Below are 25,324 nucleotides of genomic sequence, written 5' to 3' on the forward strand. Positions count from 1 at the left end.
TGTAATTTTTGAAACTATTTATTTTCTTCCTCTTGTTTTTCTGAGTTGTACTTTTTTTTGTAAATTTGTGACATCCACTTGTATATTACTGATATTAACATTCTTCCATCCTCAGTGTTGCAAATACTTTTTTTTTTCAATCAATCATTTGGAAACTTAAAATTACATACAACCTGCAATGAAGTTCATAGATTTTGAAGTTAAATTCCATTTATTTGTGCTTATTGTTTTCATATAACCACCACCTACTGAATAAGATTAAAATTTTTAGAACTTCAGTACTGGAAGGCCTTTAGAGAACACCCACTGCATTCCCATCCGGTATCTCCCAAATAATCACCATTCTGGTTTCCTTCCTATAGATTTGTTTTGCTTATTCTGAATAATGAATAGTTTGCATTTGTTGTGCTTGATTTCTATCACACAGCTCTACATGTGTGAGATTCTTTCATGTGCTGTCTATAAAAAGACTTCCCATACCCCATCATTTGATAGAATTCACTATCCAAACATGCCACAATTTATTTAACCATTCTACCCTTAATGGGCACAGATTATTTCCAGTTTGTGTTGCCTATTGTCAAATTAGTCTAAGTTGGAAACAAGGCTTCCTAGATTTACCTCTTGTAACTTTCTAGGCCAGAATTTGTTATATTTTGGAAAGTAGAAATAATATAGCTGGAATTGCTGGGGGTGATCAAAGACTGGCAGAGATTTGCTTTGATATCTTGGGCCAGAAAGACTTTATTTGCCCATTGCTGATGGATCAATTCATATATATCTTTGAATGTATTTAAAATCATGCTGATTTCATCCCTTCCCAAGTTTCATTTTTCAGCAGAATCTTTAGAGTGTGATACTTTGATACAACACACACTTACAAACACAAATTCATGGTCCCTGGCTACTCATTACTCTTATGATCCTTGTTATTTCCTTCCTTCCTTCCTTCCTTCCTTCTTTCCTTTTTTTCTCTTCTTCCTCTCTCCCCTCGCTCTCTCTTTCACTTGGTAGTGGGGCTTGAATAGGGCTTCATGTTCTTGCTTCTCTTTTTTGCTTAAGCCTAAATCTCTACCACTTGAATCACACTTATACTTCTATTCCTTATTATTTGAATTTTCTAATATTTTCTTAAGTGTTCAGTAACTTGTAGGCCTCAGAAAGCAAACTCTTTCTCAATCTCTCCCTACCCTTTCTCATTCTTCTTCCACTGCTCATTTTTTCTCAAAGCAGACAACAGAATTAGATATCCTTCCCCTCACAAAAATTCTTTTGTGAGCTGAGCACTAGTGGCTCACACTTGTAATCTTAACTATTCAGGAGGCTATGTGAGGATTGAGGCTTGAAGCCAGCGCAGACAGAAAAGCCCCCATGAGGTTCTTTAATCATTCAAAAACCAGAAGTAGGACTGTGGCTCAGAGTGGTAGAGCATTAGCCTTGAGCAAAAGAGCTCAGTCAGGGACAGTGCCCAGGCCCTGTGTATGTGTGCTAAACATACATGTGCTTAAAAATATTATCTTTGAATAGTTGTACAATAGTTGTAACAAAGCAATTTATAAAATGAAGTGCATCTTGATCTGTCACCTCCTTCAACATTCTCACCCCCCTTCAGCTACCCTTCACTTTTCTTAATTTCTTAATGTAGTATATACAATAAATTCTTTTTTTTTTGGGTCCGGTCGTGGGCCTGAACTCTGGGCCTGGGAGCTGTCCCTCAGCTCTTCAGCTCAAGGCTAGCACTCTACCACTTGAGCCACGGTGCCACTTCCAGCTTTTTTTTCCTTGCTTATGTGGTGCTGAAGAATGGAACCCAGGGCCTCATGCATGCAAGGCAAGCGCTCTACCACTGAGCCATCTTCCCAGCTGTACAATAAATTCTTGACTGCGTTCTCCCTACCTTCCCTCTCCCCTTGGCCCTACCTCCCTCTTGCATAAACCCATTTCCTGGCACTGATTTTGTTGGGTTTTGACCTATTCTTTCTAAAAATTATACCATTTGAGGTCTCCATAGTCTATTATACTTCAGATAGTTCATTTATCTTCTCATACTTTCTGGTCTCAGGGCTGGACATAAACCAACTCTCTGACCTATGTTGCCTGATAGTAGGTCATCAATTAGAAAGATCTTGCATGAGAGAGCTGTTAGAAAAGACTGCTGAAGGATCTGGACAGTCCTTGCTAGATTTCTTCATTTAGTCTATTAGGAATCATGCCTATGCAATGAATTTACTAAAAGAATCCAGAGAGACATGGTTTGGAGAGCTCCAGGGAGATTCCTGAAGGGTGGTATGTCTTGAGAGAGCAAGCAGGCTCTATACATTCCTGCCCCGTATGTCCTGCTTATGTCATCCATGTTATCATCTGCATTCTTCATAATAAACCAGTTAAGTGTGTTTTCATTCTGTGAGCCAATAGGGCAAATTAACTGACCTTAAGGAGGGCTGTGGGAACCTTGATTAATATATAGCCTATTGGTCAGGAATACAGATATAAAAACCACTTGAGACTTGTTTATGTGGAGAGGGGAGATTGTTAGGTCTTGGGACCTAAGCCCTCAATCTGTGGGGTTTTCTGTTATCTCCAGACAGTGTCAGAACCTAGTTGAATCAGAGGATACCAGCTGACAGCAGAGGCAGGATTGCTTGCTTGCTCCTGGAAAAAAAAAAAATCACCTCCCATTATGAGATCATAGAAGTCTCCTGTGTTGATTGTTGTGATATTGAGGTAAGAGTAAAAACAAAACAATAGTGTTTTCACCCTAATCACATGCACATAGTCTCTCTCTTAGTCTCATTATTGGTGTAAATGCCTTGGGGGGCATTTCTGGCTTCTGCTACAAATGAAATGTGGTTGACTGAAATGTGGCTGTCCAGCTAGAGCTGCAACCTCAAGATAATAGGGCTAAGTAAGCTTTTGGCATTCTTCTAGGCAGTATCTAAGAAAGTCATTTCTGCATAAAATGTTTTTGGGCATGAGTATCACCTTCGCCTCCCAGTCAAGCAAGTCTCCTTCAGGGGATAGTTCTCAAAACAATGAACAACTGTCAATCTTTTTAAATTATACTTTAAAGCCAGACAGGCAGACAGTGACATATAGCTACAATCCTTAGGATTCCGAAAGAGATTCAGGAGGATCAAAGCTGAAGGCTGGCCCTGGCAAAAGTTAATGAGACTCCATCTCAACAAACAAGCTGTAAACATAGCTGCATGGGTGGCATAACGTATAAGGCCAGGCTGGGCAACAACTAAACCCTATCTGAAAAGTTAAATTGGGCTGGGGGCATGGCTCAAGTGGTAGAGTGCATGCCTAGCAAATGTGAAACCCTAAGTTCAAACTCAAGTACCACCTAAACAAAACTGAAAAATAACTGAAAGTCAAAGGGGCTGTATGGATGGTTCATGTGGTAGAACTCCTGAATAGCAAGGGAAAGGCTTAAATTTCAGTACAGAAACAAATTTACGTTTTAAATATCCTTTCCACTCTCTAGTCATTGATTTTGACTCACTCTTTAATGAACTAAAAAGCAGTGAAATAACCATATAGGAATGTGTATGAGTGACCTAATTCTTAAATTCTGATGTCTAAGAATATCTTTTTTATGACTTTATTGGAGCTTGAATTCAAGGCCTCAAATTCTCACTTGCCTTTTTTGCTCAAGGCTGAAGCTCTACCACCTGAGCTATACCTTCACTTTCAGTTTTTTTTTTACTGGCTAATTGAATATAAGAATCTCATGGACTTTTCTGCTCCTGTTGGCTTCTAATTATGATCCTTATTTTTTCAGTTTCCCCGGTAGCTAGGATTACAGGCATGAGACATCAGCACTGGGCTAAAAGTGACTTCCTATCAAACTGACATTTCATGAATACATAATTCATAGATCAATCACACACATGTCCTTGTTCAGATGCAGCATTATTATCTTCAGAGTTTTAGTGTGATATGACAGCTAAAAGTAATATAAATGTTGCTCCTTTGTAGCTCACTTGCTTTCCTTGCTTGCATGCTTAGAATATTATCACAAGTGTAATTCAGCACAGGTCAAATCAAAAGGGTATGTATTTAGAATCATCTCAGTATCATCAGATGCTTCTAGGAGAGAACCTCATACATGAGAACTTGTCTAATCCACAAATTCCTTACATTTTGGTGTCTGAAAATGCATCACATAAGGTGTTATGGAAGCATAGGAATGGTTGCTCCATTTCTCTCTAAGATAGAGATAACTTTGGGGAGTAGAGAAAATGATCAGATGCTACACACTGAAAAAAATACTAAAATAGTTTTTGTGGAGACACAGTCTTGTCATCTAGCATTCAAGAAGCTGAGGGGAGGAGAATCATGAGTTCAGGATAAGCTTGTGAGACCCTGTCTCAGAAAACAAAAAAAACCTTTAAAAATGTTTGACTCCTCATTTCAAAAGAAACTTCAGCACAACAGCTTTCAGTAAAAGCAGGTATGTTCTGTATTGCTATCACAAAATGATAAGCCTATTTTAGTAGCAACTCTGAATGTATGAGTTTGCTTTGGTTCAGTAATAAATGACATAGAGGTAGTTCCCAACTAAGTAGTGACCAGTGAAACAAATACAAACAAAGACAAATTAACTGAAGATAGGTTAGAGAGAAGAAAGAGAGAAACAAAGCAGGAGAAAGTAAAATAAAAAGTTATAAATATTTCAAAACCATGACTACAGAAACTCCTATGGTAAGGTAGAATAAAAATTTTACCATTACTAAAACCTTGAAGCAACCAAGTTTTGGTAAGAGAGTACATAAATAAAGTATGGAACATCAGACATGAAGAAGAGATGGGTTAATGTACCATGAAAATCAGAGAGGACACTTAAATGCATTAAGAGAAAAGGCCACTTACTATCTGATTCTAACCATAGGACAATCAGGAAGAGAAAACTAAGGACACAAAGAGTGAATCCTGATGTAAACTATGGCCTGTCATGATAATATTTCAATGCAAGTTCATCAGTTATCATAAATATACCATTAATCTGGTTGGGATACTGATTTGAGAGTCAGAGTACTCTCTAAATTTAGAACTCTTTAGATTTTCTGTTCAGTAGAACTTCTTTCAAAAAATTAAGAAGATGTAATCCTTGCTGTAATTCTAGCTACTTAGGAGATGGAGATCAGGAAGATCAAGGTTCAAGGCCAGGCCAGGCTCAGAAAAAAATTGAGGGATCACATATCCACAAATAAAAATCAAAAAGTGTGTGCTTGTTATCTCAATGATAAAGGAAGTAGAAAGAGGTGAATCATGGTCCTGGTAGGCTCTGGCACAAATGTGAAACCCTTATCTATAAAATAACTAAAAGGCAAAAAGGGCTAGAGGCATGATTCAGATGGTAGAGTGTCTGCCTAGCAAGCACAAGTCTCTGGGTTCAAATTCCAAAATAAACAAGAAAATAAGAACTTGCTGATAAAGGGCTTCAACTGTATTATTTACAATTTCTCCAAAATTCAAAAACATCCTTAATATTTAACTGCTTGTTTTTCTCTTGAAAGCAAAATAAATTAAAATAGTATGAGATAACAAAAGTTGTTTCATTAAAGTAATTCATTAAATTAAACTCTACACAAAATTATAGAGACTTTTTATAAAGAAAGCATTTTCAACCAAAATGTAAAGAATTATCAGATAGGAAGAGCTCAAATATTATTAAAAATATAATAATACCACATGGACACTTATCACAAATCATTAGTTTGAGCATTTCACAAGCAGAGACAACAGCACAATAAAATAATACTGACTTTTGGTTCTGGAATGCTTAACTTGATCACTTGTTAATTATACCTGGGGCAAATTACTTAATCTCAAGTCTGTTTTCTAACCTATCAAACTTCTTGACAGTTATGGGAAGGCAGAATGACAAAAATAAATGACAATACTGATACGCAAAAAAAGTTAGAAACTGAATCAAATTTAATGTCTTTTATCGTCAAAAGTTACATAACTTCCCGTCAATTTTTATTCTTAATGCAAAATAAATGATCACATGATTTCTAAACATTCTATTTACAGCTAAATATTGCTTCAGTCATCACTGTCACTTCCTGATTCACTCAGCTGCAAATCATTTCCTAAAATAAAAAATAACAAAACTGTAGCAATTAAATGTGTAAAACAGTAAAATATTCATTTTGTACAACATAAATATAAGGTAAAACCTAACACCAAAGTGATTCTGCCTAGCTAGCATTTTGTAATAATCAGATGCTTATCTTATTACTAAGTAACATAATTAGTAATTCAAATAATAATCCAGAAAGAAAACAATATACCATCAAACTTCAGCATAGTTTCAATATCCTCTGTCATCTATTTTAGGGTTCTTTCACATACCAGTATCAATCTTGTTTTTATACCTCTGATTCATTACAGCAAGAAATGAGAGAAGATGCAGTTTAGATCAAACTATCATTCTAAAGGGTGAAAAAAACTTTTTATTTAAAACACAATAAAAAACATTAAGGAATACATGACAAGAATTACCATGGATTATTTCTGTACTGATTACATTGGTAATTCAGCTGTGTACTTAGTCATAGAACTGACATTTCAATGTAAAGACAATAAAAATATATATAACATAATGCAAAGTAGACATAAATACTATAAAAATAAAAATAGCCAAGTAGACAGTGGTGGAAAGGACTGTTTTAGTTAGGGTAACTAGTAAAGCTCTCAAAGGATGATAGCTGAACAGAAATCCAAGTGTAGAAAGTCATAAAAAATGAGAGTGGGACACGGAGTCTAATCTAAAAGAATAGCAAGTGCAAAAGTACCAAGGCTGGCTGGGATATATGACCTGCAAGAAGGCCAAATGGAATCAACAGATGAAGAACACAATGTTAGGAAATTAGGTCAGAAAGGTAATAGTAAAAAGTCTGAATTTTGGGCTGGGAAGGTGGCTCAGTGGTAGAGTGCTTGCCTTGCATGCATGAGGCCCTGGGTTCAATTCCCCAGCACCACATAAGCAAAAAGAAAAAAGCCGGAAGTGGCGCTGAAGCTCAAGTGGTAGAGCGCTAGCCTTGAACTGAAGAGCTGAGGGACAGCGCCCAGGCCCAGAGTTGAGGCCCCACGACTGGACCAAAAAAAAAAAGTCTGAATTTTGTTTGAAATATAATGAAAATTCATGGATTTTTTTTTTTTTTGGTCAGTTGTGGGCTTCAACTCTGGGCCTGGGCACTGTCCCTGAGTTTTTCAACTCAAGGCTAGCACTCTACCATTTGAGCTGTGGCACCACTTCTGGTGTTCTGGTGGTTAATTGGAGAGTCTCATGAACTTTCTTTCCCAGGCTGGCTTTGAATCGCGATCCTCATCTGAGATCCAAGGATCCAGGATTTCAGGCATGAGCTACTGATGCCCAGCTCATGGAATATTTTTAAGCAGACAATTAACTTGAATTGTATATCGGTGAAAGCACTATAATGGTATGGACATAACATGGAAGCAGGAAGAAGAGTTGAATCTGTTATAGTTTTGACAGATTTGATTCTAGTTAGCCAGCAGAGGCTACCATTTCATCCTTGATGTTCTATAGTTAAGCTATGGTATGCTGAGGTCTAGCTTTATTCTTATTTATCCAAACTTTTAGCTGGAATAAAGCAATGTTTTTCTTCAATCTGGAAAATTCTTATGGTTGAGTTTTTATATTATCCTGCCTATGCCAGAATTCCTATCACATAATGTGCCATCTTCTGTACCTACCTCACCTATTGTTGATCTGTTTCCATATAATTCTTTATCTTCATCTTGTATTGTGCTTTGATATTGTTCCTTAGTATTATTTTCCATTTCACTAATTCATTCTTTTTTTCCCCTCTCATCACAGTTTATTTCTATTAGGACATAAATGGCAACTTAAAGCTATCAAGGGATGGGATAGTAGGGGAAAAACAAAGTAGGGGATAACAATGCTTGGTAGGAAATGCACTCACCACCCCACTCATATAACTAGAACCCCTCTGTACAGTATCCTTATATAAATTTTTAAAAGCTATTTTCTTTAAATAGTAATGGTTGTATATCTATTTTCCCTTTACAATGTAAGATCTGTGAGATTACTGTGATCTTAGCATAGTCTCTGTCTCTTATAGATGAGTATAGCTATACATGCATATATATACTAATTCATTCTTAAAATATTTTTATTCCTACTTGGGTATTCAATATGTTGTAGAGCTCAGTAGTTCTTGAGAAGTTTCCTTTCACTCATTCCCATTCAGTACAACAAAGTTGAGCTGTCAAGACTCTATGCTAAAAAAAAAAAAAAATCTACACTGAGGGGCTGGGAAGGTGGCTCAGTGGTAGAGCACTTGCCTTGCATGCATGAGGCCCTGGGTTCGATTCCTCAGCACCACATAAGCAAAAAGAAAAAAGCCGGAAGTGGCACTGTGGCTCAAGTGGTAGAGCGCTAGCCTTGAGCTAACGAGCTGAGGGACAGCGCCCAGGCCCAGAGTTCAGGCCCATGACTGGAGCTCCCCCCTAAAAAAAAATCTACACTGAAAAGTTTAGAGCAGGAAAGGTGACAAATTATATTTGACTTGTGAAAAGATGTTTGTTCAATGTACATAGTGGATCAAAAATGGCCTTGAGTAGATAAGAAGTAAAACAGAAAATTACTACAAGCTGAACTGGGGTAATGTAGTGAAGATGAAGAGAAGTGGATGAATATGAAAAATTCAAGAAGTAAAACCAAGAGGACTTGGTGAAGGATTTGCTGCACTGGAAAGAAAGAGAAGTCATTCAACTTTAGAATGCAATCAGGCTTCTGGTTGGTATAATTTGATGACTGTTGTCTTTCAATAAGACAAAACATGGTTAGCCAAAGATTAGGAGTTTGTTTTAAACAAAGTGAATTTGAAGTGCCCTTTACTAGCAGATGTGTAAGGCATATGTATCTAGACCTCCAAGGTCTGCATCAGTGCTGTAAATTGGTAAGCGATCTCTCTCTCTCTATAAGCATTGATTATAAGCAAAACATGAAGATTATTGAGAGAAAAAGGATGAAATAAGAAAAAAAAGTAGCAACCCTTAAGCAACTTGAGATTTTAAATCTACAAAGGAGGGAGAGGGGAAATATCCAGAGAGATGAGAGAAAAAAAATCACAGGAAGGCATTATATGTTATAGAGTCAAAAGAAATTGAATAATTCAATAAAAATATAATGGTTAATACTGTTAAATAAATAAAATAGAAATCTTTTTCTTTACCCAAATTTTAGATCATAACCAACAGGGCTCCACTGTGAATTCGAACTTTTCTATTAGTACATGTTTATATATACTTACGCAAAGTATTCATCAGAAGGCCATTGTTGTCATAAAATGTATTATGACTAGCATCTATATCAGAAGTCCTGTATTGAGGTATGGTAGACATGGTAGGATGCTCTGAGATATAATTCCCTGCATTAGAAGAAGATCTGTCCTCTTCGTCTTCAGAATCACTAGAACTATCTTCACTACTTGAAGATGTGGAACTTTTGGAATCTGATGAACTATCACAACTACTCATCTGGTCCATTACACTAGCTTCTGCTTTAAGTTCTGAAAACAAAACAGAAATGTATGGTAGATTAAATAAATAGTATCAAATATATATATATATATATATTTAAATGGGGATATTCTATTTCTAAGAAACTACCAAAGAATACATATGATCAAACACACATTTAGTCTAGGCTATACAGTAAGACTCTGTTTCAAAAAAACCAAAAAACAAGCTGTCAGGTGCCTGTGGCTCACACCTGTAATCCTAACTAATCAAGAGACCTTGATCTGAGGATCACAGTTCAAAGCCAGCCCTGGAAGGAAAGACAGTTGGACTCTTATCTCCAATTAATCACAGAAAAATCTGGAAGTGGTGCAGCGGCTCGACTGGTAGAGTGCTAGCCTTGAGCAAAAGGAGCTCAGGGACAACAAATGCCCAGGCCCAGAGTTCAAGGCCCGGAAACAGCAAAACCAAAACAAAACAAACAAAAATATATAAGCAATGTTTACATCTAAATTGTACATTTGTCTATGCAACTGTACTTAAATATACATGTATCTTCAGCAATGCACAATAAATAATATGAAAAACTAAAAACCAATTTTGGTAGAAATTGTCTTCTTATTCTTATTCCCATAATACATACATATGAATATGTACATACATGTGAATTTCATTCTTTTCCTAGAAAATATTTTGATGAAAATATTTGATGAAGGTTTCTGCCCTGTTTCCTTAGTGGGGAAATACTTTCTAGTTTTTTAAAAACCAGATTCTATTATAATGTTGGTTGTAAATATTTCTGTAGATAAAAAGAATAATAATGATTATGTCTTATTTGGCTTAGGGCCTTTTCAAGTTCTTTTTAAGACACAAAGCATTATGGGCAAAAAGACCTTCAGTTAATGTAGATAAGCCTTAATAATTTTTTCCATTTAGTGAACTGAAGTACAGAAAGATTAAAACCTATCATCTACTAAGGGATAAAGCTACCTTGTGACTTTCCAGTCAGTATTTTTTCTAGTATATGATACAAATGTCAAGCAACTGAACAAAAATTTTAATCCAAAACACGATATTCTCAGCTGCTACATTACTACCTAATACCATTTTTGTATGTTTCCTGTCTTGTGATTGTTTCTAGCCTGCTTCTGCATTCTCCCAGAAATGAGACATACCAGCTTTTTTTCTATTTGATTATATCAATTACATTTTCTTCCTAAGTTTTTTGCACTAAATATTTGCTTTGCTTCATCCCAGGACTTTCTTTGCTGCTGGTGTTGCTTAACACATAAATATATATATATATATATATATATATATATATATATATATATATATAAATACATAATTATATATGTATATATCAGATATATATCAGAGTTACATGAATCTTAGCATACACATACTTATTCACCTGACACTGAGATCCATTCACATGAATGCTCATTCTGTGCTTTTCTCCCATCAGTACATACCATGTGACTTTTATTACCAAAGGTTTCTGTCTTGAACTGCATGTACATGGATTCACTCAGCATGTACTTTTGTGTGTCTACTTTCTTTCATCAACAAATTTTGGTAAACAGTCTTTTTTTCCCCCCAGTCGTGGGTCTTGAACTCAGCCTGGGTGCTGTCCTTGAGCCTCTTTGTACTCGAGGCTAGCACTCCATCACTTGAGCCACAGTACAACTTTCAGCTTTTTCTGAGTAGTTTATTGGAGATAGGAATCTTATGGACTTTTCTGCCCGGGGTTGGTTTCAAACAGTGATCTCTCAGTTCTCAACCTGCTAAGTAGCTGGGATTGGAGGCATGAGCCACAAGGCCCAGCTAAGCAGTCATTTTTGAACCAATCTGGAGCTCCTTCTTTTCTTTGATTCTCCATTATATAAATATAAGTTGGTTATCCATTTTCTACTCATGGATATTTGTTTTTTTTCACTGTTAGCTATTATAAAGTTATTAACAAAATTCTTCTATATGTTTCTCCATGAATATATACATCATTTCTTTTGAGCAAAAAGTTAGTTAGCTAAATCCCTGAGTTATAAGGAACTTACAATTTCCAAAATTCTACTAGAGCCAAGTACCAGTGGCTCATGCCTGTTATCCTAGCTACTCAGGAGGCTGAGATCTGAGATTCAAGGTTCAAAGCAGCCTGAGCAGATAAGTCTGTGAAACTCTTTCTCCAATAAACCATCAGAAAACTGGAAGTGACTGTAGAACACTAGCTTTGAGGTGAAGAGCTGAGGGACAGCGCACAAGCCCAGAGTTCAGGCCCCACGACCGGACCAAAAAAATAAAAATAAAAGAGTCACAGATCCTTCATAACATACTTGGTATAGAAAACTATTTAAATTTTGCCTTTACTAATGGTTGCACAACATCTATAGTTTTCAGTTTTGTTTCTCTGATAAGTGATGGTATAAAATGATTTTTTACATACTTATGGCCACTTGAATATTTCCATTTGTAAAATGTTTCTTCAAATATTTTTTTCTAATTTATTTGTCTTTTTCTCAGTCATTTTTAAGCATTATTTATAGCTAGTTCTTCTGGCTATCAGTCCTTTGTCAGACATATGCACTGTGAAAACTTTCTTAAAGTTTATTCAAGTCTTTAGAGCTAGGCTTTTTCTTATTTTATTAATGGAATCTTCTATTGAAATTCTAAATCTTTGATAAGACAGCTCTTTTTCAGATTAGTTTAAATGTGACCCCCTCAAAGGACTCCTTCCCGCTCCCCCCAACCTTTATTGCCTGCTCTATTTTCATTGAAACACTTACTTCATTTGGATATATATTCTGTTTTTTACTATGTGTCTCTCATCTTCATCTACAATTCCAACTGTAAACAATGTAAGAAGAAATTTTATCCTGGTCATGTTGTGTAATGCTTTTTGTATAATGTTGAACTTGTTACTCTTTCCTTGAGAATTTGAGTTTAAGATTATGAGGGACTCTGGACTCTAGTTTTATTTTTCTTGTACTTTCCTTATCTAGTTTGTGTGTTCAGGTATTATTAGCCTCATAAATGAGGCATTAGTCAGCCTTTTGCTTCTGTAATAAATACCCGAGGTAATCATCTTATGAAATGAAAGGGTTTATTTTGGCTCATAGTTTGGCTCATATTCTATTAGCCATCAATTTTAGACTTCTGGTAGGATAACAGATGGAAATGGCAGGAAGTCCATGGTTGAACAAGCTGTTTGTCTCATGGTCTAGTAACTGAAGAGAGGAAGGGGAAGTGGCTGGGAACCTAACATCCTCTTTCAAGGGAAAATCCCCAATGACAGAAAGACCCCACTTTAAAGATTTCACCTCTTCCCTTCAGTGCCATAGGCAGGGCACCATTTATTTATTTTTTTAACACTCAAGCCTTTGGAAGATACATCAACCTTAGCACCTGTTTTGCTATTTTCTACAAGAGATTTGTGTAGAATTGGTAATAATACTCAATAGACTTTGCTAATAAACCCATGTAAGCCTGGCTCTTTTTTGGATGCTTTTAAATTGCTAATTTGACTTCATTATGTTTACAGGTTTCAGATTGCCTAATTCATCTTGCTTGAGTTTGGGAAGATTTTTAGCTTTTGAGAAATTGATTTATTTCTTCTAAATTGTCAAATTCATGAAAATTAAATTATAAGCCTTAAAATTTATAATTCTTTTAATGGTTATTGAGACTGTAGTGAACTCATTACTCTCCTGATTACTGGAGAGTATATTATTTTCTTGATATTAGTGATTTTATCTTCTGTCATTTTATTTGTCTTTTACTAGTAGTTTATCAACATTATTGTTGTGTGTGTGTGGGGTGTGTGTGTGTGTGTGTGTGCCAGTCCTAGAGCTTGAGCTCAGGGCCTGCGCACTGTCCCTTAGATGCTTTGTTCAAGCCTAGTGCTCTACCACTTGAACCACAGCACAACTTTCGGCATTTTGGTGTTTAATTGGAGATTAGTCGCACAGACTTTCCTGTCCAGGCTGGCTTTAAAACTGATCCTCAAATACCAGCCTCCTGAATAGCTAGGATTACAGGCATGAATCACCATGTTCAGCCCAAGAAGATCTACTTTTTCTCTTCTCGGCAACTCCAATACCACTACTGTCACACAAAACTTAGAAAACCATAATCTATTATATTTACTCTTTCAGTTGTCCTTTCTCCTTTCCTGAGGCTACCATATTTCTTCTTTTATTATTTATTTCCTGTTTGAATAACACATTCTGTGGCCAACATTTAAGGGTAGTTACCTAGCAGCAAATTCTTCTAGTTTGTTTCTTCTGGGGAAGGCTATTTCCCTCTTATTACTAAAGAATCCTTTGGGCAGATATAGAACTCATGGCTGACGTTTCTTTTAGCCTTTGAAAATGCCATACCACCTCCCTCTTATCCCCTAGATTACAGTTGAGATGTATGTGTGTGTGAGGTGTGCGTAAGTATGTGCATGTATGTGTATGTGCACTGGTACTAGGGCTTCACCTTAGAGCCTCATGTTCTCACAACTTTTTCATTCACAGTTCACACTGTACCACTTGTACTATGCCTCCAGTTCTACCTATTTTCTAGTCTAGTGGAATTATTTGTCCAGGCTGAGTTCAAACCTCAATCCTCAGATCTCAGCCTCCTGAACTCAGAGCCTCATGTTTATTAGGCTGATTCTCTACCATTTGAGTCACACGCCCATCCTAAGCCACAAGTGTTGTTTTTTTTTTTTTTAATTAGTATATATGTATTCTATTCTTCCATCTGAGGCACCTAGCCTCAGTTGAGCAATTTGATGTTATTTGTAAGGTATTTGTCTACAGGTAATATGTTATTTCTCTCTTGCTTTCAGAATTTTTGCCTTTTTTGCCTTTAGTTTTCAGAAGCTTGATTGTGATATATTTTGGCAGTTGTTTATGTGGGTATATCATATTTCACATTTGTTAGGCTTTTTGAATCTACAGGTTATACCTTTCATTAAATACAGGATGTTTCAGAGCCTTGTTTTAATATTCTTTTTGCCCTACTCTCTCTTCTTTGCGGTTGACTGCTACCAATGTTAAATCTTTCGCCATTCTTCCACAGACCCTTGGGGCTCTGTTCATTTTGTTTCAATCCATTTTCTATTTAGATTGAAGGAATTAAATAAATCCTGAAGTTCACTGATTCTATTTATTTGTAGTAATTGAACCCATCCAGTGAGGTTTTTTGGGTTTGTTACTTCTAAAATTTCCACTGGTTTTTGTTTTTAACTTCTATTTGTCTAATGTGCTTTCTATTTTTTAGTTGTTTCAAGAGAACTTGTAATTAAGTTGTTTTTGAAAGCTGTTTTAAACTTATCAGATAATTCTAACATCAGCTAACATCTGACTCGTTCAAGTTGAGTTTAGTATAAGTTCACTTTTTTCTTATTCAAAATTTGATTTTTCCTAATTTATGACTATTATAAGTAGTTTCCTACTATAGCTTAGATTTTTTTTTCTAATGAAGATCTATTTAAAACTTTTACTTAGCAAGCAGTTTGTTTAGTCTTAGCATGCAGATTCTTGTGTCCTTTGGACTGTGGTTCTAATGACAATCTAATTTTCAGTGCTTTTGCCATCCTGCTTTGAATTTCTTAATAATTCTCCAGCAGCTAGAGTTCCCAATAGTATCTGCTGCTCATCTGAAGGAAAGAAGGAAGGTTAACAGGCAGGGAAAGGGGTGGGAAATCTCTGGCCTAATTTGAATAAAAAATACTTTATGACCAGGTTAAAACCTGTTTATATCTTCTACTAACTATATCTTCTCAGTTCCCTGTTCATTTGCAGGCATCATTAGACATCTACAGTCTATCCATACATAAAGAATTTTGAGGAACTGGAAGGATGGCTCAAGTGGTAGAGTGCCAGCTTTGACTGAAAAAGTCAAGTGAGAGTGTAAGGCCTTCAGTTTAACTCTGTATCAGCACTAAAACAAAATAAAAGCAAACATACAAAAACAATTTTGATAGGAAGATGCTGGATAAAGTTGAATATGAATAATCACAGTTGACAAAAAAGAAAACTATTGTTATATACATCTAAACAGCCACTTTTTTTTACACTGGATAATAAAAATATTGAAATCTTTTGTATGATATAGACTTATTTATGTAAGATCCTAAATCATAAGCTATACCCTTGCCCCAGAAAAGTATATAATTGCACAAAAAATTATACTCATTAAAAGTTTATGGTCAGTTCCACTGTTAATTAAAATAAAAAAATTTTACTTAATATATTTCATAGCCATCTCTTATAAAAAGGGTATTATGCACTTAGATTTTACCTCTTTCAATGTCATCCATTAGAGATGGTGAGGACATCTTGTCCTCAGAGGGAGAATGCTTTACAAAATTTGGAGTTCGAGTTGAATTCCACATTTGCTGCTGCTGCTGCTCTATACGATACTGAATTTTACTGCTTCCTTCACCTCTGCAATTAAGAACACCAAAGATCAAAACAGGTACACCAATGTAATAATGTCAAAGCTACCAAACCTGACCACTTATTCTTCTGCTTAGAAATATTTTCAATGATATTCAAGAATTAAAATGTTAATTTAATTAAATTTAAAAAATAGTTATCACTGCCTTCTAGATGTATGCCATATACATGGAACCACAGAGGAATATAAATGTGAATCAAAACTAAGCTACTGCTCAAACTGAGCACATAACCCATTCACAAATGACTAAAGAGAAAAAGGAAAGTGCATATGGGATACAGCATAGTCTCAATTTCTAAATTCATCATTTCTATTAAAACAAAAACATTTCCACATTTTACATTCATAATTTCAAGGCAGAAATGATAATAAAGGAGATTCATATACTTGTATTTTAGCATCTTGAATACAAATGTATGCCAATAAAATTATGCTTGGCTTCTATCACTCCCAATCTCAGCACCAAATCCTTTTCAGTACTTTCTTTTTGACATAGTATCTTACTTTTCTCCTTATTTTTTTCCTCAAAATTCCTAGCTTCCACATTTCCCCATTTCCCAAACTGTTTCACTATACTTGGTTTCTCTGCAGGATTAATGTTTCAAAAGAAAGATGTAAACATGCCAATCCCTGGTTAAAAAGATTTTTAATATGTAACCACTGCTAGCAAGGAAATGTCCTAATTTCTTAGTTAATACTTACGGCATTAACCTTAAACTACCTTTGCAACTTTACCTCGAATCCAGTATTAACATTATCTCCCCCCTTTCTAACATTTATACACAGGTTCAAAGAGAAATGTCTGCTTTATTCAAATAGTTCTTACCCACTAGCCCTGAAAAAAGTCAGATACATTCCTACCTTCAAATTTTGATTATATATCCTTGTACTTTTTCTGATCACCTTAAATCAGTTTCTTTTCCCCAAACTTTTCTAGTAGTAAGAATCAAAGGGGATATGGGATGGGGAAGATAGTGGGATATTAACAGAGCTTCAAAATTCCTTCTCTGAGTTAAGGTTGGTGTGGGAATTTCTATTTTTAACAAATAATCAAGGTAATTCTTAACATCATCAATAAGGCTTCTTTGAATGTCCTCATGAACTATGAACTCTCCCTTGCCTTAATTCCTACAATAATTTTTATTTGCCTAGCTTTTAGGGAATGTAACTTTATATTGCAGGATAAATTCAAAAAAGGATTTAAGATGGATGTATTTTCCTGTTGATTTCTAAAATTAAATGATCTTTTAATATGATTAAAATGTGTCCAGAGGAATCTTCAAACACAGGACAATTTGTAGGAGTTGAAAAAAAAACAGAGTAAAAGATTTTTTTGCCACACACAGAAATAACTTTATATAATAATCTGATTTAATTTGCTAACTTTCCTCCTGATATTGACTTAAAATCATTTATTTCATTGAAGGACCTACCTTGTTTTTTTTACAGTGATGTTGCTGCTGAGTTTTTCTAGCCGACATTCTCCAGTATCATGATTAATAATCAAAATGCATTCTTTTAAATAAGGTCTCTTTGAGCCTTTGAAAACAGTTACTGGTGGAGTTGAACCCTGTTTAAAAAGTTAATTATCATTATCATAGAAATTCAGTTGGGATTGGCTTTGAATTCTTCTGGTACTGTATTTCTCAATTAATAGTATATTCCTAAGTCACTTATAAACTATGTAAGTTTAGTACCAAAGGAGTATGTTTTAACAGTAAAAAGAGAGATTGGTTTTTAAAAAAAAGAAAAAAACAGACTGGGATTTCCATGCAGCTATCACTGCATAAAGGGAAAAGAGGAAGCAACTATCCTGAACCAATAATGTAAGATTTGTGGTGGTGGTCTATAACGTGCAATTGGGATTCTATCATATTTCCTTACTTCCTCCTTCTTCCTGTTTTTAAAATTTATTTTTTCAGCTGGCCTAGGTGGCTCACAACTGTAATCCTAGCTACTCAGGAGGCTGAGATCTGAGGATCGAGATTCAAAGCCAGCCTGGGCAAGAAAATCCCTGAGACTCTTATCTCCAATAAACCACTAGAAAATTGGAAATGGCACTGTGGCTCAAATGGTAGAGTGCTAGCCTTGGGCTAAAGAGCTCAGGGATAGTGCCCAGGCCGAGTTCAAGCCCATGACTGACACAAAAAAATTATTTATTCATTCATTTTTCCTGGTACTAAGGATTGAATTCAGGGCCTTAAGGTTGCTCAGTGTGGCTACCTCTTGAGCCACACTTTCTCCCAGCCCTGTTTTTTGCTGGTTATTTCAGATGAAGTCTTTTTTATTTCAAAGATGAAGACCATTTCTTCGTGGGCTGGTTTTGAACTGGTATCTGTTGGATCTCAACCTCCTGACTAGCAAGAATTACTAGACATAAGCTGACAGTACTTGGTAAATTTCATTATTAAACTTTAACATGTTCTTTTTTTTTTGGGGGGGGGTCAGGTCCTGAGGCCTGAACTCTGGGCCTGAGTGCTGTCTCTCAGCAATTCAGCTCAAGGCTAGCACTCTACCACTTGAGCCACAGCACCACTTCCGGCTTTTTTCTTTTCACTTATGTGGTGCTGAGGAATCGAACCCAGGGCCTCAGGCATGCAAGGCAAGCGCTCTACCACTGAGCCAACTTCCCAGCCCCTTAACATGTTCTTAAAGTGGGTTCTCTCTATGCAGATTAAGGGGAAAAATCCCTAGCAAGGAACACCTGGTACACCAAACCCCTGATTAATTTTAGTATCACTAAATATAAGCATATCACATAAATATAAGCATACAATATAAATATAAGCATACAATATAAATATATTCTTATATAATATAAATTCTTATATAAATATATTCTTATATATTTATATTGTATGTTTATATTTATATTGTATGCTTATATATACATATATATTTATATTACATATAAATATATATTTAAATACAATATAAAATATATTTATATACAAAATATATATTTATATTGTATGCTTATATTTATGTGATAACTATAAAATATAAATATATTGTATGCTTTATGATACGACATAAGAGATAGTACACCGGATTGCCCATACATTACTCCTGCCAACAAACAAAAACTTGAAAGAACAGAATTTTTAGCTGGGTCCTGGTGGCTCACACTTGTAATCCTAGTTACTTAGGAGGCTGAGATCTGAGGATTGAAAGTCTATGAGACTATGATCTCCAATTAACTACCAAAAGCCAGAAATGGAGCTAAGCTGTAGCTCAAAGTGTTAGAGCACTAGCCTTGAGCACAGAAGCTCAAGGACAGCATGGAGGCCCTGAGTTCAAGCCCCAGGACTGAAAAAAAGAAAAAGAAAAATGAAGAGGATTCTTATTAAACCCCAAAGAATAATTACCATTTATAGGAATTATGGGTACTACAGAAAACAGTTAAATAGTACAGCAATTCTAACCCAGGCTCTCCAATAAGCCAATGAAATAAAAGGAGGAAGAGACTTTTATGGAATAAGAGGTAAGAAATACAATATCAAAAAAATTTTAGGAATATTATTTGGATTCTAGTTAAGATATTTTAGCAACAAATGTCTATGAAAAGACATTATAAAATCTAAATATAGATCATCAAGTATTATTACTAATTCTCTTAGGTTTGATAATGTGGTACTTAAGAAAAATCAAAATATCCTTCTCAGATATGCATAAACGTTTATATAAGAAACCACATAATATCTGGATTGTCTTTGAAATATGCTAAGGGGGCAGTGATAAGGGTAAAGTTAGTGAGTGAAGAGGCACATAGAAGTTCATTGCACTAAGCTGGGCACCAGTGGCTCACGCCTGTAATCCTAGCTACTCAGGAGGCTGAGGTCTGAGGATCTTCGTTTAAAGCCAGCCCCGGCAGGAAAGTCTGTTAGACTCTTATCTCCAATAAACCACTATAAAACAGGAAGTGGCACTGTGGCTAAAATGGTAGAGTGCTTGCCTTGAACTGAAGAGCGCAGGGACAGCGCCCAAGCCCAGAGTTCAAGCCCCACGACAACAAAAAAAAAAAAAAGAAAGAAAGAAAAGAAAAGAAAAAAAGAAGTTCATTGCACGAGTCTGTCTTTTATGAAGCAAGGTTAAACCTAGACCATTTCTAGTACCTACATGTACCTATGAGTTCCTCCCCTAACTTTTGTCACTGCCACCCCTACCCAAACCTGAAGAATTTTAACTTTATTATTCTTTTGCTTTATCTCACCTATATCTAATCCCAAATAATATATTATGTTTGCTTATTTTTGAACTTTTTTAAGTGTGTTAAAATTTTAAAGCACCAGCTATAATAATTTTTATCAAATACAATACAGTAATATTATTCAATCAGGTTAGACTTGTTGACTTTAAAAAGACTTAAAAGTATATCATATTAAATAAGTTAGCACATTAAATTAGACATTTACTGAATGGTCAGTAGAAGAAGCATAAGACAAATTTCATGACTAAGAATGCCATAAAAGGGCAGTAGAGGCTAGGGACTTGTGAAAGATCTGAAGAGGAAGTGATGCAAGGGCAAGAGTCGGAAGTGAATTTTCTAGGTGCATAGCACACAGATGAAGACATCTGTGGTCTGGTTCTAGATGGATCAGATATGGAGCACTTAGCAGAAATCCTGGTTAACCAGAGAGCCAGGACCATGATCATGACAAAAGAAACTGGATCTCCTTGGCTGGCAAGTTTATTTTTCAGATTTCCTGGCCAAAAGAAAGTTAGTAAATGACCCCAAAATAGCTACTTAAGGACTCAAAATTGCATTTGATAAGAGATTTATGCAATGTATTTTTTGTAAAGATTTTTTTAAATGATTGCTTGGAATGGGATACATTTTTAAATTACAATGTATTATTTTACAATGTATTATTGAAGAACAAGAACTGATCATTATTTAAAAAAAAAATAACGCCCAGTACTTACCAAGACTTTTTTTCAAATACATAATGAATGCTGAATACAAACAACATGAGCTATTCTGATCACAAGTCCCAAGTTTACATAATCTCTATACTTGCCTTCTACAGTCTAAATGAGTTTTATAAATTTAAACTTGGTTCTTTATTAAACTGAGCACTATTTCTACCTTTAAACTTTCATTTCTATAGTATGAAAGTACTATATCCCCTTATAGTAAGAAAGTACAATATAGTAATATAGTAATGTGGTATATAGTATATAGTAATAAATATATACACTGTCCTTGTTTTTAAGCAATTATTGGAAACATCAAATCATGCCTATATTCACTGCTGTAAATCTAACTTCAGAACCCTAGATTACCAACATCATCCTCTCTTCTCTCTTCCCAATACTGCTGTCCATTATGGTGACAAGAAAATGTGGTCATACTGTTTCCATAATTAAAATTCCTTATGCATTTAAAATAATTTATGTGCTCAGGATAAAAGCTATAGTCCATAAATCTGTACATGGGTCCTTCACAATCTTCTCACCTCCTCTCTAATGTTCTTAACTTGCCATCCACTCTTCCTAAACCACATACAACTATGTATGGTTGGTTCATAGTGCTATCATTGGATGTGGAACATTCATCAAAGGCCCATGTTTTAAAGGTTCCTTTTCCATCATTTTATTGGAAGATAAAATAAGTGGGACCTAGTAGGTCTTTAGTAATTGGGAGTGAGCCTTTTAAGAGGGCATTGGGGAGCTGAGTATCAGTGGCTCAGGTCTGCAATCTTTTCTCTAAGCCATACTCTCTGCAATCACTTTGTAATTACCTTGCAATCTGGGAAGGGTTGCACTGATTGATAATCTCTTTTATGACAAAGGACTGAAAATACCCTCAAGGACAAATAGAGCCTCCTCACTGTGAGATACCAAGAGATGAGAACTGGTTTATCCTGACTAGTGATGATAGTGATAACAAAACTGATTGGTGGAATTCTTTGGAGTTAGTGATAACAAAACTGATTGGTGGAATTCTTTGGAGTTTAGGCCTGGGTTTCATTCTCGTTATACACAAACTCTAACCATAATGAGAGCATATGACCAGAGGCATACAAACAATTGATGATGGACTAACATGGACCAACAGCATGACAATGGGCTATGATCTCTGAAACTATGACCTAAATAACCTTCTTCTCTTTATAAACTTGATTTATCTAGAAGTGGTACTAGAAGTGGGTCACTGCTATGACTACATCTGACAATGTAGAAAAACTTTTGGAAACGATTTATTGAGGGAGTTCAGAAACGTTTAGGTGAAGCTTAATGGTTGACTCTTCTGGGCCTCAAAAGATCAAAATAGTGACAGGAATATGGACCGTAAATGCATTACTGCTCAGTTTTCAGATGGAAATAAGTAATAATTCTTACTGGGAATTAGACTAAAGTCTAACCATATTACAATGCAACAGAGAACTTGGCTGCATTTGTCCATGTCCTGAGAATTTTTGTGAGGCTGAGCTTAAAGGTGATAGATGAGTTTATCTGGTGGAGAAAGCTTCAAAGCAGTCAAGTATATAGGTTATGATAGCATAGCTATTACTGGCCACTTTTAATCAAAATTAAAATGAGAATCAATAGCAAAAAGGAACAGAGTAGAAAGATAAGAAAACTTCCAGTTTGGCTGGAAAAGGAGTGTATTTAAAGATGCAGTCAAAAAGGTTACAGTAAGCCAGGCACTGGTGGTTTACACCTGTAATCCTAGCTGCTCAGGAGGCTGAGATCTGAGGATTGCCAGCCTGGGCAGGAAAGTCTGTGAGACTCTTATCTCCAATAAACTACTCAGAAAAAATGCTGAAAGTGGCACTGTGGCTCAAGTAGTAAAGTACTAGCCTTAAGCAAAAGAACTCAGGGACAGTACCCTGGCCGAGTTCAAGCCCCAGGGCTGTCAGAAGAAAGAAAAAAAAGGTTGCAGTAACTAAAAAGATTAGAAGTATGGAAAAGAAGTAAAATGTTTTGCACCAGGACAACAGTAACTTAGAAATTCATAACGTAACAACTATCACAGGCTGAGAAATAAGATGGACATTTGTTTTGTTTCCAAGACTGTCCAAGTAGTATTTTGGAAAGAAAGCCCTTGTTGGTACTTCATTCTCATTCAGGACTACCTAAACTGGCAAGGCATTCAAAAGTCACTACAGCCAAGTAGGCCCAGGTACAGGTTATTTCAGAGGAAGACCTTGGTCTCATCCTTGTGATGCTGGTTTTGCTGATACTGAATGCAAGGATTATAGAGTCATATAGTCTTCAAAGGTCACAGAGATTTCAAAGGAAAGCTCAGAAGACCAGGCAGTGTTGTGCCGGGGCCTGAATCCTTGCAAATCTCTTAAACAGAGCAATATATGGAGCTAGAAGGATGAAACTGAAGCTATAATAAAGACCCCACAAGGTAGAGATGCCATAAATGTGGAATGCCTACTAGCCCCAAGGTGGAACCATATGTGCTAAAACCAAGAAGGCTGCAAAAAATGGAGATGCCTAAACCCTTGGAAGTCATTATCGCATCACAGTGTTATTGGATGCTGGACACAGAAATTTTGATTTGAATGATTTCTTTGATGGGTTTCTATCTTGCTTTGGTCTGATTTGAATTTATCGTTTCTCACCTTGCAGAGGACCGAAGGTGTAACTGCACTACTTATGATACTGCACAGATGCCTGCAGCTGTCATCCAGCTTAGTATCAGCCTTGGGATCCAAGGGACGTCTGTACTACCCATTCTTCACCTGAAGCAGGACAAAGAACCTGAGTCCACAGAAGGGGCAATAGAAATGCATTGACACCTGACAGAGACCTGCCTTTGGCCTGTAAAACCACCAGCTGAGGCACTGGTCCTGATTCCCCTGGCTGTGAAACTCAGCTGTGATCTAGCTTAGCATCAGATTAGGTGGCCCAGGCACTGAATCCTCAACAGTATCCTAATTTGGGTAGCCCACTGTAGGACCCACAGAGTAATAAGTACAATCCTGTAACTTCATGCTGGGCTTGTGAGACCCAATACTGGGCAGATACTATTGACCCTATCATCTGGAATGCCTATAGACAGAGGCTGTAGACTACCTCTGTCTGGGAAGATATATAGCCTCAATCTATGACTGATTGCAGTAGACTTAGACCACAATTCCACTTCAGCAATAGGTAGACTATACCAGTGTGGACCTTGGTTGTATCTCAGTGTTGTACTGATGTTTATAGTACAGTGTGGAGGTCAGGGTGTGACACTGCTTGGAAGCATTGGTGTCCACAAGTATAACATAGAAGCCTGGGACTAGTCTATCCACAGTGACTGAGCCAACCAGAATCATATAGTGTCAGGCCATAGACATGACATGTAATGATAAACAAGTAAATCATCAGGCCTTCTCTAGTCCCAGTAAGAGGTGTGTGAGGACTGATTAGTTTTTTTTTTTTTTTTAGCTACTCTTCTGTTTCTTTCTGAACAATACACAAACTATATATTTAGGACAAATCTAGGTGTACACTGCCCTCTAGTACTAAAATAGCATATCAACAGCAGACACCTAGAAATCTGGACTTTGGTGCCATCTAGTGTTAAAATAGTAAAAACGAATACATGCTCACAAGAAAATAACCAGCCTGCTTAGAATATCTGGATAGGCTTTTTTTTTTTTTTTGGTCCGGTTGTGGAGCCTGAACTCTGGGCCTAGGCGCTGTCCCTTAGCTCTTCAGCTCAAGGCTAGCACTCTACCACTTGAGCCACAGCGCCACTTCCGGCTTTTTTTTTCTGCTTATGTAGTGCTGAGGAATCGAACCCAGGGCCTCATTCATGCAAGGCAAGTGTTCTACCACTGAGCCACCTTCCAAGCTCCGAAGATAGGCATTTTTTTAAAGCCAAATTAATAAAGGCTTCATACTTCAATTCCCAGGTAACACAGCATACCAATAATCATCCAGCATTTCAGGCGACCACAACCATTTCTAGTACTCAAATAAAGGTGCCAGCAAGTTGCCAGGCCATCACCACAATGAGAGAATGTTCAAAAAAACTTTGAAACTGTTTTATGGAAATTCTATAAACTTAAAGAGAGGAAACATTCAGATGATAAACTTTGAAGAGATAGACACAATTAATAATTCAAACAAATTCTTGAACTGAAAGATACATTCAGCAAAATTGGATAGATCACACAGAGCAAAGAAATGGTAAAGTTAAAAGTAGGTTACTTGAAAGTACACAGTTGGAGGAGAAAATAGAGAAAATAATAAACAAAGCTATGAAAACTTTGGTATAATATTGAAAGCACTCATACTCAGGCTGTTGAGGTAAAGATGGAGATAGAATCCCAAAGGAATAAGAAACTTATTGAAAGAAATAATGAGCTAAAACTTGACAAGTCTAGAGAAGGGTGCAAATATC

General features: G+C 36.1%; 1 protein-coding gene across 1 annotated transcript in view; it reads right to left on the reverse strand.

Annotated features, from left to right (window-relative positions):
- Window positions 1–5,919: 5,919 nt before the first annotated feature.
- The window catches only part of Eaf2 (ELL associated factor 2), a 33,622-nt gene continuing 14,217 nt past the window's right edge, over window positions 5,920–25,324 (reverse strand). Inside the window, exons 3-6 of the mRNA XM_013019498.1 lie at window positions 17,406–17,542; window positions 15,814–15,959; window positions 9,315–9,572; window positions 5,920–6,101 (exon numbers count right to left, since the gene is read on the reverse strand). Of these exons, the coding sequence (XP_012874952.1) occupies window positions 6,055–6,101; window positions 9,315–9,572; window positions 15,814–15,959; window positions 17,406–17,542 (588 nt within the window). The 3' untranslated portion in view covers window positions 5,920–6,054. The remainder of the gene's footprint in view (window positions 6,102–9,314; window positions 9,573–15,813; window positions 15,960–17,405; window positions 17,543–25,324) is intronic.

Source organism: Dipodomys ordii, unplaced genomic scaffold (assembly GCF_000151885.1).
Source record: "Dipodomys ordii isolate 6190 unplaced genomic scaffold, Dord_2.0 Scaffold45, whole genome shotgun sequence".
NCBI classification, from domain to species: domain Eukaryota; kingdom Metazoa; phylum Chordata; class Mammalia; order Rodentia; family Heteromyidae; genus Dipodomys; species Dipodomys ordii.